Source organism: Mastacembelus armatus, chromosome 22 (genome assembly GCF_900324485.2).
Source record: "Mastacembelus armatus chromosome 22, fMasArm1.2, whole genome shotgun sequence".
In the NCBI taxonomy this organism is placed as follows: Eukaryota; Metazoa; Chordata; class Actinopteri; order Synbranchiformes; family Mastacembelidae; genus Mastacembelus; species Mastacembelus armatus.
The window spans coordinates 18,159,421-18,176,886 of record NC_046654.1 but is presented as its reverse complement, the minus strand read 5'-3'; the positions used below and the strand labels follow the sequence as shown (position 1 = coordinate 18,176,886).

Below are 17,466 nucleotides of genomic sequence, written 5' to 3'. Positions count from 1 at the left end.
CAGACTGTAGCTGCATGTGGATGTGCTTTTTTCTTTAGCATATATTTACTCAACTATACCTTTATACCTGATGGAGCACGCGGTAACTGTGGGCAAGTCCAGACGCTCGCGGTAACCCGCTCCGCCGGTTGGCCCAGTGAAGCCCGCCTCCCGCGGCTATAACTAGGACAGCCCTCCGCGTGCTTTTACCTTCCCGCTCCCACTTCCATAACAAAGACTTGTTGATCGCAGACCATGAGTAAGTCCAGCACTCTGAAAATCAAGGGTTTGTTTAAATTAAAGTCACTTGATAAGGACAACAAAGAGCTCAGATTGCCGGGGACCCTCAAAGATGGAGCCGCCACCAGCCCCACGGACGGCAACACGGGGACGTCACCGGCGCACCCAGGTCCCTTCAGCCCGGGTGACACCGCCACATTGCCCGATCATGTTTTGCCCGTGTCACCGAAAGAAAAGAAAAGAAAGAGACTGTTGTCGTTCAAGCTGAAACGTAGAAAATCCAAGCGCAAAGCAGAGGGAGGAGGAGGAGAGGTGTTCTTCCTAGAGAATGATGAGCTGGACGGCCTCGGCAGCCACCTGTAAGACCAAACAGTCAATTATTCTCACTCAGGGCATGGATACTCTGTCTAGTGTTTAAAAAGCTTACAAACTACACTGCAATAGGAAAAGTTAGGCCTATGATCTTCACGTAAACTATACAAGTCTGAAGAATCAAAATCATCTGTGTTATTAAATATAGTCTCTAATTGTACTAAATCAGTCTTTACACTGATACTATCTTCACTTTACAGTAGATACAGTATACATCTAAGTTAATTAATGGTGAAGCCAAAGGGACCTCCTGGAAAGTCTCCCCGGGGCCCAGTGGAGCCACTAGACCACACTTTGGAAACCAGTTCCACCATATTTGACAATCTGAAAGCGTGAGGGAAACAGCTCCCAGAGCGACTGTTTTCCCTGTGGCACTTTTTGAAACTGGACCACTGTGGCGTTGAGCTGGTTTAGCCATGCGTTGCATTTGTTGGTGTCATATTTGAATAATGCTGAGAGATAAACAAACAGTGAGGGGGTGCAGGTGTTGTCACACAGGCAGGACATGTTGTTTTGTGTCCAGTGTTCTGTGTAGAATTGAGTTTGACAAATCTGTCCTCCCCGTCCCCTCTGTGGGGAGCAAATGCAGACTGACCCCTGCTCTGTTTCAGTGCCCTTCTGAAAGGCATTTGGCCCCCCTCCTTTCAGCCTTGCTCATTTCCCAAAGTGCAGGACTGTGCTTGCTTTGGGAAGCTCCTTGATGGGAACATGGGGAACAGTGTGACTGTGATGTGAATCTCCACGCTGAGTCACTCTTCCTGTATAAATCAACGATTTAAGAAGAAATTGTTTAATGTCCACAGTAATGACAGAGAATTTCCCAGTGCTTCATTTATTCTAGATCCTTCCAGTTATGTTTTTATTTCACTTCCAATATGTATCCAGATCCACATTTGTTTCCGTGCCTAAACCGATTTGTTGAGACACGTTTCCTTTAACTCAGGTGTCGTTGCACTTTGTCAGATTAACCTACATTGCGAGATGCTGTTGTGTTGTGATGAGCATGGCAGGCATTTCATAACATTTAATCCTGAAATGAAAAACTTGTCGTGCAGGTATGACACATTTTCCTATTCAGTTTAATTATATAAAGCTCAATCACAGTCACAACTGGGTCTGAGTAACTGTGAGTAATACCAGAGACAGCGACAACAAATGTGACACACAGCTTGCAGAAGGTTCGGGAGACAAATGGCATGTATTTATTGACATTGGAAATATAAAACTGTGATATGATAGTGATACATTGAAGCAATGATCTTAGTTTTCTAGTTAAATATCCATTAGATATGGAGCAGTGTAATCGTTCAGGTGTAGTTTCTGACCTTATGGTGCTTGCCTTGGTTTGCAGCAAACATTTAAATTGAATTCTCTAGGTGAAGAAAAGCCTCAGCAATTTCCCTGGAGGGACTAAAAGCAGCAATTTAACCTAGAGGCATGGATACATTTGTTGGTACTCTAACTGACCATTGAAGCAGTGCTTAAATTCTCCTAAACAATTACAGAATTAACAGCAGTTGTCTCATGTATGCCCGCATGAATTTGGTATGTCCGAGTATAGCGAAGAAACTGTGAAAAGAATGAAATTATTTCTTAGTGTTGCCTAGTTGTAGAGTATGTGCATTTCACAGTATCACACAAATTCAATTGAGTCATTCAGCCGATTTAAATAGAGAGAGGATGTCTGCTGTTTGGTACAGTTGTGTGCACCACGCTGAACCCGGACCAGAGAAGGCTTCTCTGGATGCGTCCAAAAGAGGAATATGAAAGTCCAGACTGAATAGAGGAATAGTGCAAATGGTCAAGAGCCAAGGAAAACATTGCAGATACAGTACAAGCAGAACTCCAAGGTCAAGGTACAGCAGTGTTAGATCACGTCAGTGCTTGAATTTTACATGACAGTGGTGCTCCTTGGATGAAGACCTTTGACGTCTTCACTGCTGAAATTAAAACATAAAAAAGACAGGCAGGAATTTGCTAAAATGCATATTTACAAGATACTTTTGAAAGAATGACCTTTGGATGGATGACACAAAACTGGAGCTCTCTGGCAAGTTCCTTCAGCTACATTGACAGATGAAAAATTTAAAATTTCAATGTAAGAACCTTATACCTACTGTGAGCCATGGAGGAGGCTCAGTTATGTTTTGGGGCTGCTTTGCAGCATGTGGCATTTGAATCTGTGCAGAGCACAACGAAATCTCAAGCTTATCAAGGCAATGGAGTGAAAACATAATGCCCAGTGTCACAAAACACTGTCTCACTTGCAGGTCATGACCCAAAACACACAGTTAAAAGCACACAAGAATGGCTAAGCACAAACCATTGGACTATTCTGAAATGGCCTATGAGTCCTACCTGCTGCCAGCTGCAGAAGTCTCAGCGAGAGCTACAGAAATGGGTTTTTTGCAGTGATTATCCGTAACAAAACAAAATGTTAGGATAAGTGTCCCATCATTTTTGTCCATGCCATTTTCATTTGCTTATTTAAAATATTCTATTGGATCAAAAACCAAAAGCAAAGTGTAATTTTTATTAAATATGGATGGATGCCAACGTATCACACCAGAAACTATGAAAAGCATGGCCACTGATAAGAATAAACCCAGTGTAACTAAAGTGGAACTCTAAAGGTACTTCCAGTCTTCATGAGACTAGCTCTTGGTTGTGCTGTGCATTTACATCCCTTTAATAGTCTGAAGAGCTAAGAAACACAGTTTCATTGTGCACAAACAGAAGAGGCATGTTAGTTTTGACAGAGTTCAGGTCCTAATGTTCCTTTATAGGTTAAGGGGTGTAAAGTACTCTATAATAACCTGTAATTATCTCTAATGAGACATCTACCAGTGTGCTGTTTTGTAACCGTGATGGCCAATGACAACCATATCAGTATTTCATTACATATACTGTATATATACATTAAAGATTAATGCTTCTGGCAAATTTCATTGCACATTCATTACTACTGTACAATATTTATGTAAATTATTCAAAGCAATGGATCAGTACGATTGGATTAAATCTACTCTAACTGGTCTCTTAGGGTTTAATGACATCTGAGTCAGTATGGTGTTACATTTGTGCTAGAAAACAGTTGGGTGACCATGGCTGCGTTATAGTGACCCTCATCACATGTGAAATATGGAAACATAATGAAAATAAGATCTATTTATAAATACAGTATCTGAAAATGAAAAGTTTTAGTCTGGTTTGACCTGAAAAACAACTCTCTTTTCAACTGACATTGTTTCAGTTTGGTCCTGTGACAGAGAAGAAATAGCGAATCAGAACTGAACTTCTTCCTGCTTGGCTGGATATTTGGCACATTTGAAAAGTCAGTTTGAAAATGGAAGCAAACATACACACCTCTCTCTCATCTGTGTGGTACAGAAACAGCTGCAACACTGTATAGCTTCTCAGTGTAAAGACCTTTTTGCAAGTTCAGTTCAGTTTGAGACATGTTTTGACAAAGTGACAAAAGTAAATTATATCACAGCACTTTGAATTAACAGGAGCTTGACTAGAATCTGACCGGCACTTAAAATCCTTGTACTGTAGTACTGTGGGATTGGAAAAGCTTCAGTGTTTGAGCTCGTGCTTGCATGAGCACTAACCTGTGTGGATACTTGGGCATTTCTTTGCAGAGTGGCTGCAATAATATAAAAATAGTGTGTAAAAAACTATGCATTCAGAAAATAGCTTTTACCAAATAATTTGTAACCTCAGTGGGTGAATGATTGCAGTCAAAAATAGTCTAGCAGACTAGAAAAGTCTGTCACACCCTTCAACAAAGGCTGTGGAGTCCTGCCCTTAATATTTCCAGATAATCCCTAAGGTGAGGGAGTGGAGTTTGAAAGCCGAAACGAACAGGTCAGGATTTTCCACACAATACCTGTGGTCCCATACCAGTACAGGAATTAACAAGTAAATAAGTGTGAATAGAATCACTCATTCCATTGATTTGAACATGAACTGTGAAAACAGTGATCCTAAGTCCGTTACATGTTGTACAATAGGCGTGTATACATTTTTCTAAAGATGGCTAAGCTTTCTTAAAGATGATCTTGTTATTTCTATCCTTTACTAAGCTTAATTATGTCCCATTAAAACCTAAATTGGCACTCTTGAAACAACCCTATACAGGAACTACAGTGTTCCAGTGTAACTTTTGACTGGACTTGAGAAGATTGTGTAGCTGTGTAGACCTACTGCCTCTAAGACAGTATTCATATTCTCATATCTTCAAATTCATTATGTTGGTACAAGTTGGATTTTGGCTAATGGATTAATGGGGAATTTCCTCACAGGCATAATTCAAGCAGTGTTTTTTTTGCGTTGGCTGTCAGTGCCAATAAAATGCCTATGGTACCTTTTTGTGCTGACTTGAAAACACTACTCTTTTACAACTGTGGCAAATACAAATATGGTTTTGTGTAAAACCCTTTGGGGATGGCAATGTCCTCCAGACAGCTTTTGTATATCAGTTACTCTAACACTTTGGTCCTGACTAAGCAAATTATAAACACATAATTTGATCAGATTGTATGATACACAACCCAGCTAGTCTAATTCTGACCTTAGATGAAGATTTTTCCATTTATTTATGGTACCTCTCCATACCTCACTCATAATACATAAGTCATATAAAACATGGGGACTGCTAACAAGTTCCTGTCTAATTTGAATCCAATTCAAATTCTTTCAGCTAATTTTGATTTATGATGATTAATTTACAACATTGCATAATGTGCTTCTTAGAGCCTTGGGCAATCCTACAGACAGTTTTTGTCACACTAAGATATTCAAGCTCAAGGAACATAGGCCATTCAGCTCATAGTTCTGCATTTCACTCACTATACGATTTTACATTCACATAATGCATACATACAGAATTGCAAGTATCCAACACAGTGAAAGAAGAGATCTTCTTTTTTGCATTCCACAGTGAATATGGAGTGCCAGTTTTCATGTGCATGTGGAATTGCAAACAGATGATAGATCTTCACAAACATCATATGTAGGAGGAGATCTTTCAAAATATTTCTAAGAAAGAACACAAAGAACAGCTATACAAGTAGTAATATTCAATACTGACTCACAATGTTTACAAATTCTAACCAGCACAACATGTTGCCCATGTTGCCCAATATTTCCAATTGATGACCTGAGCATCTGAACAAAAATAAAGATCATATTAACTGTATGTTGTTAATTGAGATGGAATAACAATCAGGTTTGTATTTGGTATATAAATTAAACTAGGTATTTTCTAAGATTTTCACTGTCTGTGAAAGTGTGCATAACATAGGGAGCTATTAGGATGACTGATACGATATACACATTTGTCCACACCTGCTCATTTATATGCAAACACGGATGAGGCTGGTCTCCAAAGGAGGAGACAGTTTATAGTGCCATTCTCAGTAATACTTCTAGTATTACAGTAACTCAAACAGTAACAGTAACTCAAATAACCACTCGTTACACCCAAGGTATGCAGAATACCAATGCACATTTTGTGAATGCACAAAATGTCGAACCTTGAAGCAGATGGGCTACACTGGGACCACATTCCTGTCTGCTAAGAACAGGAAACTGAGGCTGCAATTCACACAGGCTCATCAAAGTTGGACAATAGAAGGTGATGAGTCTCCATTTCAGCAGCGACATTTAGACAGTAGGGTCAGACATTGGTGTAAACATCATGAAAGCATGGATCCATCCTATCTCTTACCAATAGTTCCGGCTGGTCGTGTTGGTGTAATAGTGTGGTGTTTAAATGCCACAGCCTACCTGAGTATTGTTGCTGACCATGTCCATCCCTTTATGACCGCAGTGTACACATCCTCTAATGGCTACTTCCAGCAGGGTAATGCACCATGTCACAAAGCTCATATCATCTCAAACTGGTTTCTTGAACATGACAGTGGGTTCATTGTACTCCAATGACCCCTACACAGTCACCAGATCCAAAATAGCTCCTTTCAGATGTGGTGGAACAGAAGATTTGCATCATGGATGTGCAGCTGACAAATCTGCAGCAACTGTGTGATGCTATCATGTCTATATGAACCAAAATCTGAGGAATGTTTCTAACACCTTATTTATGCCTATGCCACACAGAATTAAGGCAGTTTTGAAGGCAAAAGGGGGTCCAACCCAGTACTTGCAAAGTGTACATAATAAAGTGGCCAGTGAGTGTATGGTCACTTGGTAGGGTTTCTGGCTATTAATACCCTCTTCACATTTAACAAAACTCTGTTGTCTAAATTCATGATTAATTCATTCTTTAAATATGAGCACATGATCCTATGCAGTTTCAAAAGACAGATGGTGGTATATCCTGTAGTCCCTATTGTATCCCCAATAAGCACCATGTTCAGACTGAAACAGATGCACTTTTATTAGCAGAAATGCAAATTTTCATTGATATTTATCTTTCACTACTGTTACACTTGCAAAATAATCATCCAGCATGAGCTTGAGATGACATTGCACTGTAGTTTCACTTAGTTGCATAATTGTGCATGACAGAAAGAATGGGAGAGGGCCAGGGCTCTTCTAGTGCTGCATGAAAAGTTACAAAATACTGTTTGCAACTGGTTATTATAAGGAAGTAAAACATAATATTTAATGATGGCAAAAACTGGGTGGAATGCAACGATTAAGTGCACACACTGGATCTTAATTTACAGAATGCCTCGAACCTGTTCTGCAAAAACGTTTCATGAGGGTCTGCAGGAATGCACTTAACTAGTAGAGCCTCTGAGTAGTAGCACTTTCAGGCAGATCAGATGATAAGTAATGATCTATGTCTGATTGATAAGGTAGGTTACTGCAAATAGTTGAACAACACTGACAAGTATTTTGCAACATGTTGAAACAGCCAGCCGCAGAAACATACTGTATGTTAAGGGCCATTTTATGTACAATTGAATATTTCACTGTTACTGCTGAATGCTGACCATCTGACTCCAACAGATACTGCAGGATAAAATAGAGCGTTAAGGTGGGGCAATGCAGGCATGTGCTCTCAGGGAGGCTGGGAGACATAACAGAATTCACTGATGTGAAGGATGTCACTCCAGGGAGCAGGTTGTGAAATGTGGTGTTTTATGTTTGAAGCACTGAAAGGGTTTTTTTCTTTTTCTGGAGCTTGAAACAGTTTTGTAAGTTGGAGAATAATCAAGAATACAGATCTGTTGTTTCTGGGCTCGATACCCATTTTACCTGGGATTTTCTTCTGTGGATTTTCCTGTTCTCCCTACATCTGCAAGGGTTTTCTGCAGCTTCCTCTCACAGTCCAAAAACATGCAGATTAGGGTAAATGATGGGTCTGATATATGTGAATGTGAGTGTTTGTCTCTACGTGTCAACCCTGTCATACACTGCTAATCTGTACAGGGTGTACCACGCCTTTCTCCCAAGTCAGCTTGGATCAGCTCCAGCCCCCTTCTTATACCCTGGACAGAATAAGCGGTACATAATGGATGTTTAGGTGGAAGCTCTGTTGTGACATATTGTATAGCCATTTGCACAATCACTTATTGACTAGTGAAAGTTGTGGACGTTGTAACTTTTGTCCTGTGTTGATAAACTAAAGAATTTCTGAGGAAAGGTCTTTGCCCTGCTGTCACACTGAACTTTGTGAATCATGTGCAGTTAAGATCCTGTCTCGTTATGTCTCCTTCCTCCTGCTTGATTATAGTTGACAACTAAGGAGAGTGAAGCATAAAGGAATTTCAGCCAAACCTGTCGTTGATTCACAGACTTTAATAACTTAATTCCACTCTGAAAGCCTGATACTCTAGAAAAACAGCTATTAGTGCTATAAATTTCTGGTATTTTTTGCGGAAACGTTTCTTTTTTTATATAGATTCAGTGCACCTACAGTGGGGTGAGAATTTTTGAGTTTTGGTATTCTGAAAAACAAGCGTCAGCCCACACCATCAGAAGACAGGCTAACTGCTTCTCTTTACAGCAGCCTTTTTTCTCCAGTGCTCAGAAAGCTTACATGGAGGAATCTGCTATAAAGGCAGAGATACTGTTTTCTCTCAGTTGCAGTAACGCAGAACCACATTCTTAGTAGAGCAGTTTACTTTATTTGTAGCTCAAAGAAAAGTATAACGGCCTTGCTTTTGCCAGTGTGACTACTCATGACTGGTGCATGTGAAAAACCCACAGGCTGAATACGGCACTGCAAATTACATCCCTTTGCTTCTGGTTAGGGCTTAAAGTCACTTTGGAAAATGTAGGAAATACACTTCTAAGGTTTGGTGAGTCAGTACAAACCTCTTTTAATACTAACTGGGCAAATTGAAAAAATGGTTCCTAAAGTGCAGCAGGTTTAAAGTGTTTTAGAGGAGTGTTCATTGTCTATCACTTCCAGCTAATTGTTGTTCCAGGTGATTGTGGCAGGTATGTTAATAACCACATCACCACACCTGTCTACATTGTTTCATTTTGCGTTATGCAAGTGTGACAATACACATAAGTTATACCTAATGGGTGTTGAGAATTTGTGTGGAATTGTGTTGGTCAGAGGAAGAGACATCCTCTGATTATCAAATACATGAAAATGTGTGAGGTGAGAAAATGCATGCAATTAAGGTACTCTAAACATTGACATCTTATTGTGCAAAATATTCATTCATTCATTCATTCATTATCTATACCTGCTTATTCCTAATTAGGGTCTAGCCTGTCTCGGCTCTCTCTGGGTAAAAAGCAGGGGTACACCCTGGACATGTCATCAGTCCATCACAGGGACTCTGTCCAAAATATATTATGTTAAAGATATTATTTCTGATGTCTATCACAAATAAGGATCCATAACTGCTGCTGTTTGACAAATCACTTGCAAATGAAATTGATGTTGCAAAAGGTCTGCAGACAAAGCTGGATTTGGAAAAGCAGGTTTTCAAATCGAAGCTACCACAACAGCTGCTACTAATACAACTAGAAATACATCTCAAACACAACAGTTAACACCTCTGCTGAAGTTGTGCCACCTTTTCACAAGATCAGTACACTGACTGAAGAAATTCTAAGTTCATGATTAGGGATGGAGTAAGTCATTTGTTTCCTTAAAAGCCGAGCAAATGTTGACACTCAGAGCCTCAGTCGTGACTGCCTTTGTGCGTGCCTGTGTGTGTACCTGGTGCTGCTGATTTGTTTACTTACAGAACGACTTGTGCTCTGCTGCCTTTCTGTTTAAGTTTGACTAAGTCCTCTCAGCTAATGCACAATGTCACTAGTTGTTTTCCATTATTCTGAGGATGGAAGTATATTTTACATTCTACCTGCCAATAGGATGATTATAAGTGCAGTTACAAGAAAAGTATCTGTACCATAAGGATGTGTGCTTATTTTTTGTGTACTGTATGTCCATTTCTCACTGTGTCATCAGTGAATATTTACCTAATATATACATTTTGATATGTGATGATTTCGCACTGCACACTGAGTGGCAGTCAGGGAGGACAGGTGTTAACTTGTCCTTTTGTGTGTCATGGTGCTCTCAAACTCTGCCATTAAAATCTGGGTTAAGTAGCAGCAGGTAGGAATAGTTAAAATTAGCATGAACTCTGTTTATTCTTTTATGGGTTTTAACAGTGAAGATAATACACAACAAAGTGCACTTGCACTTTCATGTTGTGGAGACACACCTCCCCGGACTGTAAAAGGAGTGGTTGGTTGTTCACAGTCCAATTTGGATTAGGCAAACTCAAGTTGTTTTCCTTGGTTAAAAATGTTATTATGTTAAAGCAATCTGTTAAATATTAAACCGGGAACAGCTTTGGGAAGACACGCAGTTTTATCTGCCTCCTTATTTTGAACTTCTGTGCTTCTAATTCCCGCTTTTCTCCCCCCTTTGCATTTCTATTCCTACAGGGAACAGAAAAAGTGCCTAAGGCAAGAATACATTTAAAATCCTAATTCATTTGTGAGAAAGGATCGTCTTAATTCAGATTTTGACTTTTGAAGTTTTGACTTGTGGTTTCTGTTGCTGCTTCTTCCAAAGTCACCATGTCAGCATTATGAGCTGTCGTTGTCACACTGTCATCAACATGTGCTGTTACTAACATCATTGTCTGTCAGTCCCAAGCTGACTGTAAAACTGCATCTTACTGATGTTCCACTCAAGTGGAAGTGTAGTGGCTGCAGCCTATTGGTTGTTGCAGACCTGCCCAACTTCTGGCAAACACTCAGCCCTCTAGCAGTTGTTCCAGGCACTCCCTAAAGCACAGTTGCTCTCACAAACTCCAATTGTTTTGGATTCACTGTGTGAAAACTTATTTATATCTTTTATCTGTTTTGAAACTATACAGTGAGTGAGCCTCATGTTTTTGTTGAATTGTTCAGCTTAGTAATCACCTCTAAGTTTTCTATTGGGCAACTTTGCCCTGGAACACATTCATACATCAGAAACTAATCTAGCTGTGGCCAGTTCACTGGAGCCTGTTCCTGTTGTGTACAGCGATCAGATCCAATGCCCTCTTCACTGTGGGCTACTTTTTCTAGTTTTTAGAACAAGATACCTTCCATCAACAGCCTCAAGTGACTCATTATACCCCTCATATAACCAACAGAGGGTGAGTCAGTAATTGAAACCTTTCCATCCCTTGTTTGACTTCATTCAGCGGCTCTGTAGTTTTTCTAAACTAAATAAAATCTGTTTATGTGCCTGTTTGTATCTAAGCTATGAAAGATGAATTTGTGTTGATGACATTTCTTGGCACCAGTATGTCGCATCAGTTTAGCACTAATTTCTGGGTTGAGTGAGAACCAAGAGGTTTGTTGGAAGTATGCACATGCATATACCTGTCTAATGCCTGGCTACACAATAGTCAATGCACAGAGATTTCTTGGAGAAACAGCCACCAGTTACAGTAGGTTTCCCTGGCAAAAATGTTGTTAAACAGAAGCACAGTGGAGAAGGCAAGGGAGGTTCCCCCTCTCACTGTTTAAACAATTTTCAAGGCTAGTATGTTATCTTTGCTGGCTTCTAGTGTTCCTTTAAGGCTTACGTAGGTACACACAACACGCACAACAACAGCCACTTCAGGTTAGTGCTTTGCTGGCTGATAAGCTAAAACATGATGTTAGAATTGTTGCTGTGGTGATGGTACTGTTACTGCAGTTGCAGTTTGGCTCACAAGTTTCCTCTCACTGACTAATCTTCTGGTGTATTTATATGATGATAATGATAGGTCATGCAGGCTGTGATTGGTAGAGCTAATGACACCTTGGTTGCCCATATTATGGTCAAGATTTAAATCCCTTAAGCTCCTTTCTACTAGTTTGTAGCTGTTTATCTAGGTTTAGCAGCATGAAAATGTTACAGGGGTCGTTGTTTTATTTAGAATGCAGAGTTGCAGCATTTTGACATTGACTTTATGAAGTGACTTATTTATGGTTGCACAGTGACTGCCTTAGTAACTGTCACTAAAGGATTAAGAAAGGGACCAGGCAACTCAACTAAAGATTTGAGCCATGCTTTTTCCATTTGCATTCTCATTATTAAATCTTTTCTACAAGACACTCAATAACAAACATTCATTGCCAAAATTCACATAACCTGTGAGTTTAAAACAATAGTGCTGTTGTCTGTGTGCAACCTATGTAAGGTTCAGACAAGTTGAAGCTGGTTGGTTCCTGGATGTTGACAGAGTGCGAGGGGGACAGAGTTCACCCAGCTGATTCTGTAACTTTAACAAGATCAGAGGTTATTCTCAAACACTGTTTTTAGGTAAGGATGCATTAGATGGCACATTTTCCTCATTTACTCCTACATGTTTCCCATGCCAGTAGAGCGTGATAATAATGAAGTCAAGTAAATTGAGGCAAGGCTCTGTATTCTGCCTACTTTAGATTAACAATAAAATTTGAGACCTGGCACAGCCTGGCTACTGCAGGGCTCATCTATCTACTGTTGCACTGGTGCCATCATAGTTCCACACCAGACCATAAATCAGTTAACATGCTAGAAGCGTCTTCAACAGCGCTCTAGTCCTTTATGCAGCACTTATAACCCAGACATGTAATAGCCTGAGACTCTGGTGTAATACTTATACCTGTTTTTGATTGAAAGCAACACGTTCATGCTTGTTACTTGGGGAATGTCGAGAGCCATTATTGAAAAAAAATAAAGGAAATGTAGGTAACGTGAAGCACGTGCACCACAAAATGACACTAAACCAACTCACATTACATTGAGTGCCATTCATTAATGACGTATGTGGAAACTCATGTAGGGCTGTCATATATTCTTGGCTGTCCACTTGTGATTCAATCACTCAAGACACAATTTAAGACCACATGTTAAGTGGGCCTGTGCTAAATCATGCATTGTGTTTCATCTTAAGAAATAAGTATATTTCAAAAGGACATATCAGGCTAAAAACTATCACTTCCTATGAAAGACAGTGATAATAGTGTACTATCAGATGACCTGCCTGTCTGATCAACAACAGAATGTAAACATGGTAGAATATCTGCAAGCTCTAGGCCTCTACAGCTGGAGCACTCTATTACCAGATTGAATACATGGAACAAGTCTTAGGTCTAACCCAGTATTTACTACTGTACATTAATTATTTATTTATGTCTTCGTAAAATAAATTTCTGTATCTTTATCACTAAGAAACTCCTTTGACATGATAGGGTGTTCATCCCCCTGTTAGTCAGAATATGTTCCTTAGTTAGGAACACACTTTGGCACACTTCAGTATTGACAAATGCTACAAAAGTGTAAATCATGTCAACTGAACTGACTTTTGGCTAGCATCCCTAGAAAACCAATCTAGCTCTGCCCCCTTGTGGGGAAACTTGGCAGTGTGACTCATGTCTTTAGACTCATGACTACAGGGAAGTAAAATTACTGACACACTTGCCAACAATATGTGTTAACAGTGCAGTTATTATATAAGAGTAGTTATGTTTTGATAAACACTATCTTAGAGTAGGCTGAAGTTCTTTTGTACCTCAGCACCTTCTCATAATGTACCATGCATGCAATGTTGCTGCTAAGGCTCTGAGGTCTAGATATATTTGTGTGGCAGTCTGTGAACCTATTAGCAACAGTTGAACCCTCTGCACATCTACAGTTTAAATGAAGTGGATTGTAAAGTGACTGCTTACTCTTCCGGGGACTGTTTGATATCAGACTGGTGATGGTTCAGCTCTGAATGCTTTGAGGCAACCAACAAACTTCAGCTGCAGAAAAACCAGTCCTCCTGCGACAGCTGCACCTCCTCATGCCTCACATGCGTACTAGAATCCTCAGTGGCAGTCTAATTGATCAGCAGCACAGTTTGGGTTCATCATGAGTCTTGTCCATTAAGTGTCATATTTTTGTCTTTTGTGTGTTTTTGCAACTCAGCACAAAAGCACAATGTAAGTTGACACTGAAAGCAGAAATTTAGAATACTTAAAGGCATCAACACCCAAGAAAAGTGATAGGCTCCACACCAATGTGCAGTGTTGGGCAGCTTTTTGAACTAAGCCAACACAACAACTTCTGTTTTGTTGTTTTTGTGCTCATTGCATCAAGTTACAAAAAGGTTGTGCTCTGTCATTTATGTTTTATTTGTAATCAGAAAAGTATTCAAAGGTTTGATGACACTGAGACTGATGAATACATAATAAAAACAAGGACATTGTATAGTGAGAAGTGAAACAAAGGCTAATGACATAACATCCTTTCTGTCCCTCTTCCTTTTCTTTCTCCCCCTCTGTTTCCTGCTGCTCAGGACCAGGAGCTTTGACCAGATGAGTGTTTCCACAGTGAGCACTTTCCGGACTGAATCGGACTTGGACCCTAATTCTGAGTCCTCTTCCATGATCAGCTTTGACATGACTCAGCCAAACAGCCCTACTTCGCCCTCCAAATTTTTCAAGGTTGGTTTGATTAGCACATTTTCAGATTTATTTATTTTATTGTTACTAAAAACTGAAGATGTTACAGGGTAGTGTGTGTGTGTGTGTGTGTGTCTTTCTATAGTTGTGTGGACACATTTACTTTGGCCTTTTGACAACTTCATATGTTTTTTTGAGGACTTTTTGGATTAAGGTTAGAATGCGTGTGTGTGTTTGGAACAATTACTGTGATGTTGTAATAATTTAGTTTAATGCAAAATAAGTAACTCTGTATTATTGCTGGCATGTACTGCATGTATTGGAGTTGTTACTATGCTTGATGTTACTGTTTTCCTAGGTTCAACTTTTGCCATTTTTGTAGCGCTAACTTTAATTGGTGGAATGTGACTGAGCACTTAGTAAGTAAGGTTGTAGTACAGGTTACTTACTTGCTACCTTGCACTTCTACTCCAGAGGCAAATATTGTACTTTTGAATATTTCTCTATCAGATGTAGTGCAGTTATTATTTCACACTATTAGAGGTTAAAAGACTATAGATAATAGTTTAAAATATCTCAACTTCAACCAACTAGATATTATTGTTAGATGTTCACATTGCTGATTTATGCTCCGAACAGCTGCACAGTTGAATGCCATCAATTTTGCAGGAAAATGCAGATAGTTTTCTCACATTTCTTTGTCTAGGGGCCAGTGTTAAATGCTCAGGGACTTACTCGCATGTCTTATGGTGATTGAAGTAACATATTTAAATGCTTTGGTGTGTCTTCCCCTTTAAGATGAACATACAGTGATCCTCTGGGATCTCAGTATCCCTGGGCTCCAGTACGCTCCAGACAATAAAACCTGTCAAACCTGCTCTGATATTTGTTTCGGAGTTAATTGCTAAAAAGGTACAATGGAGAATGTTCCTGTGTTTATTACAGAATTTTCAGGAATCAACGCGTGGTAGTTTTAAAGTGTATAACTAAAAGAAAGATTTACATTGGGTTTATAGTTGAAGAAAAAGACCCATAAACAAACTTTGTATATGCTTTAGCATGCAGGCTAATCGCTCCAATACCCTGCAGTATTTAACTGTAATTAAGATCAACATCACTGTGCCTGTGTTTGCTTTTATAATAATCAGCTACTGAGATCAGCGAATGAAGCAGGGCTTTGGCTGACAGATAAGGACATTAGCCAAAATGCACACAGATATGGTACTACCTCCACCTACCTGGTGTTTGCCGTTGCTTAGAATGCAAGGAGAATATTTGATGGAGTGCTAATATCACAGTGGTAGCATAACACAGAGGGACGACAAGAAGGCATTCAAGACCCTGGACACAGGATTCTTGATTTATGCTCTTTTATACTCTGCTTCAATCCAGGGGGCTCGTGAATGAGCTGAAACAACCAGAAGGTACAGTGCAACCACCTTGACTAGATATTACAGAAAAAGTCATTCCAGATATGAACATTTAGATTTCTGGATTTCATTCTGTTTAGATATGAACTGGAAAACCTGAGCACACACTGTCTTTACTTGCTGTTTGCTCAGTAAAATTATGTGTGTGTTTGACACCACTGGAGAGTGTGTTGAAACTTCTTGTTATCACATAAAATGCCTGTTTAGAAAGTAGACTGGAAATATTCAGGTTTAACTCAGGACACTAAGGATAAATACAAGTTGAATTTCTTTCCACCGTTACAGCACTGAATCGTGGCACCTTTGACCCATTTCACTATATACCTCCTATCTAAATGACAGGTTTAATATAGGAGTTTAATTGATACACTTTGAATTTCTCTTAAATAAAAGGCATGGTAGATGTAGATAACAGATGTCTGTTTCATTTGTCCAGCTTTAGAATGAGGAAGGGTGGAGCTGTCTCCAACAGCCTTATCCACACCCTTTTAGTTTCACTGGATTGTGAATTCCTTTTGCCTGTTTGCCATGTGAAACATCGTCTTTCACAATTTTTTTTCACACTCTTACGGCGATGCAAATGGCCATGCCCTCGAGTAAGAAGCTTTGCTCAGAGCTGGGACACTTGTAGACACATCCTGGTAGCGAATGGTGCTTGTCTGCTCACAAGGGAGGACTGAGTGTTTTTTCTGTCGACTACTAAAGAAGTGACAGTAGACTAAGAACTCCAAAGGCATTCAACAGTTTAGACTCCAGGAAGTTGAAATGGTATGTAACATGGTATTTTGTGCGCTGTCCCTGCTGTTCTTTACAGTGTGCTCTGTAACTGCTGTTGTTTTAGACCGCAGTTCATGCTTCTTGTCTTAACACGTGCTCTTTATACTGAGTACAGTTAGGTTTTTTTAAAGTGTATTGTAACCACATGGTGTTTTTCTGTTGTGTCAGGTGTTGGCTGTGTTGTAAATTTTAAATGTTTATAGTAATTCAAAAACTTAAGATATGTTTTATGTTTGACTACACAGTTATTTTGAATTTTGAAGTATTCAGATAATAGACATTATTGATAATTAGCCTGATTTTGGACCTAAGCCTGTCTTGTTTGACCTCATTCTTTTCCTTTTTATGTGCAGTAAGTGACTCTTGAGCTGTCACAACTGTCTCAGCTGGACTTGAGATCTCTGTAGTTAGTCATTAGTCATTTAACTGCAGCCCGGTTGTTTTACCAGTGTGTTGTTTCCTTGACATCACAGTATCTGGCTTTAATCTGATTCCCTCGCTAAGGGCTAACAAATAAAATCTTAAAGAAAAGTTATTTATGGCCATGTCTTTATATACACATGATATTTTTATTGGCATCTTGAAAAAACTTACAACACTATATGTATAAATAAATACCTAAAGTCTAAGACCCATCAATTTCCCTGTGCTACAATTGGTTATATGCTTTTACTTCGTTTGTAACATTAGTTACAACAAAACAAGTGGGGATTAGTAATTTATTGACTTCTGCCCAGGGCCGGTCCTTGCCAGCTGTGAAAGGGTAAATTCAGAAACTACTAAACAGAATATGTAACTTCAGAAACTG

General features: G+C 39.4%; 1 protein-coding gene across 2 annotated transcripts in view; it reads left to right on the top strand.

Moving 5' to 3' along the window:
- The first annotated feature begins 204 nt into the window (after positions 1-204).
- Positions 205-17,466, top strand: part of crybg1a (crystallin beta-gamma domain containing 1a) — a 39,342-nt gene continuing 22,080 nt past the window's right edge. Inside the window, exons 1-2 of one of the 2 annotated variants that reach the window (XM_026300535.2) lie at positions 205-578; positions 14,346-14,493. In XM_026300535.2, coding sequence (XP_026156320.1) covers positions 235-578; positions 14,346-14,493 — 492 coding nt within the window. In that variant the 5' untranslated portion in view covers positions 205-234. Of the gene's footprint in view, positions 579-14,345; positions 14,494-16,481; positions 16,650-17,466 lie in introns of those variants that run through there. The other variant, XM_026300617.2, reaches the window with a different exon arrangement.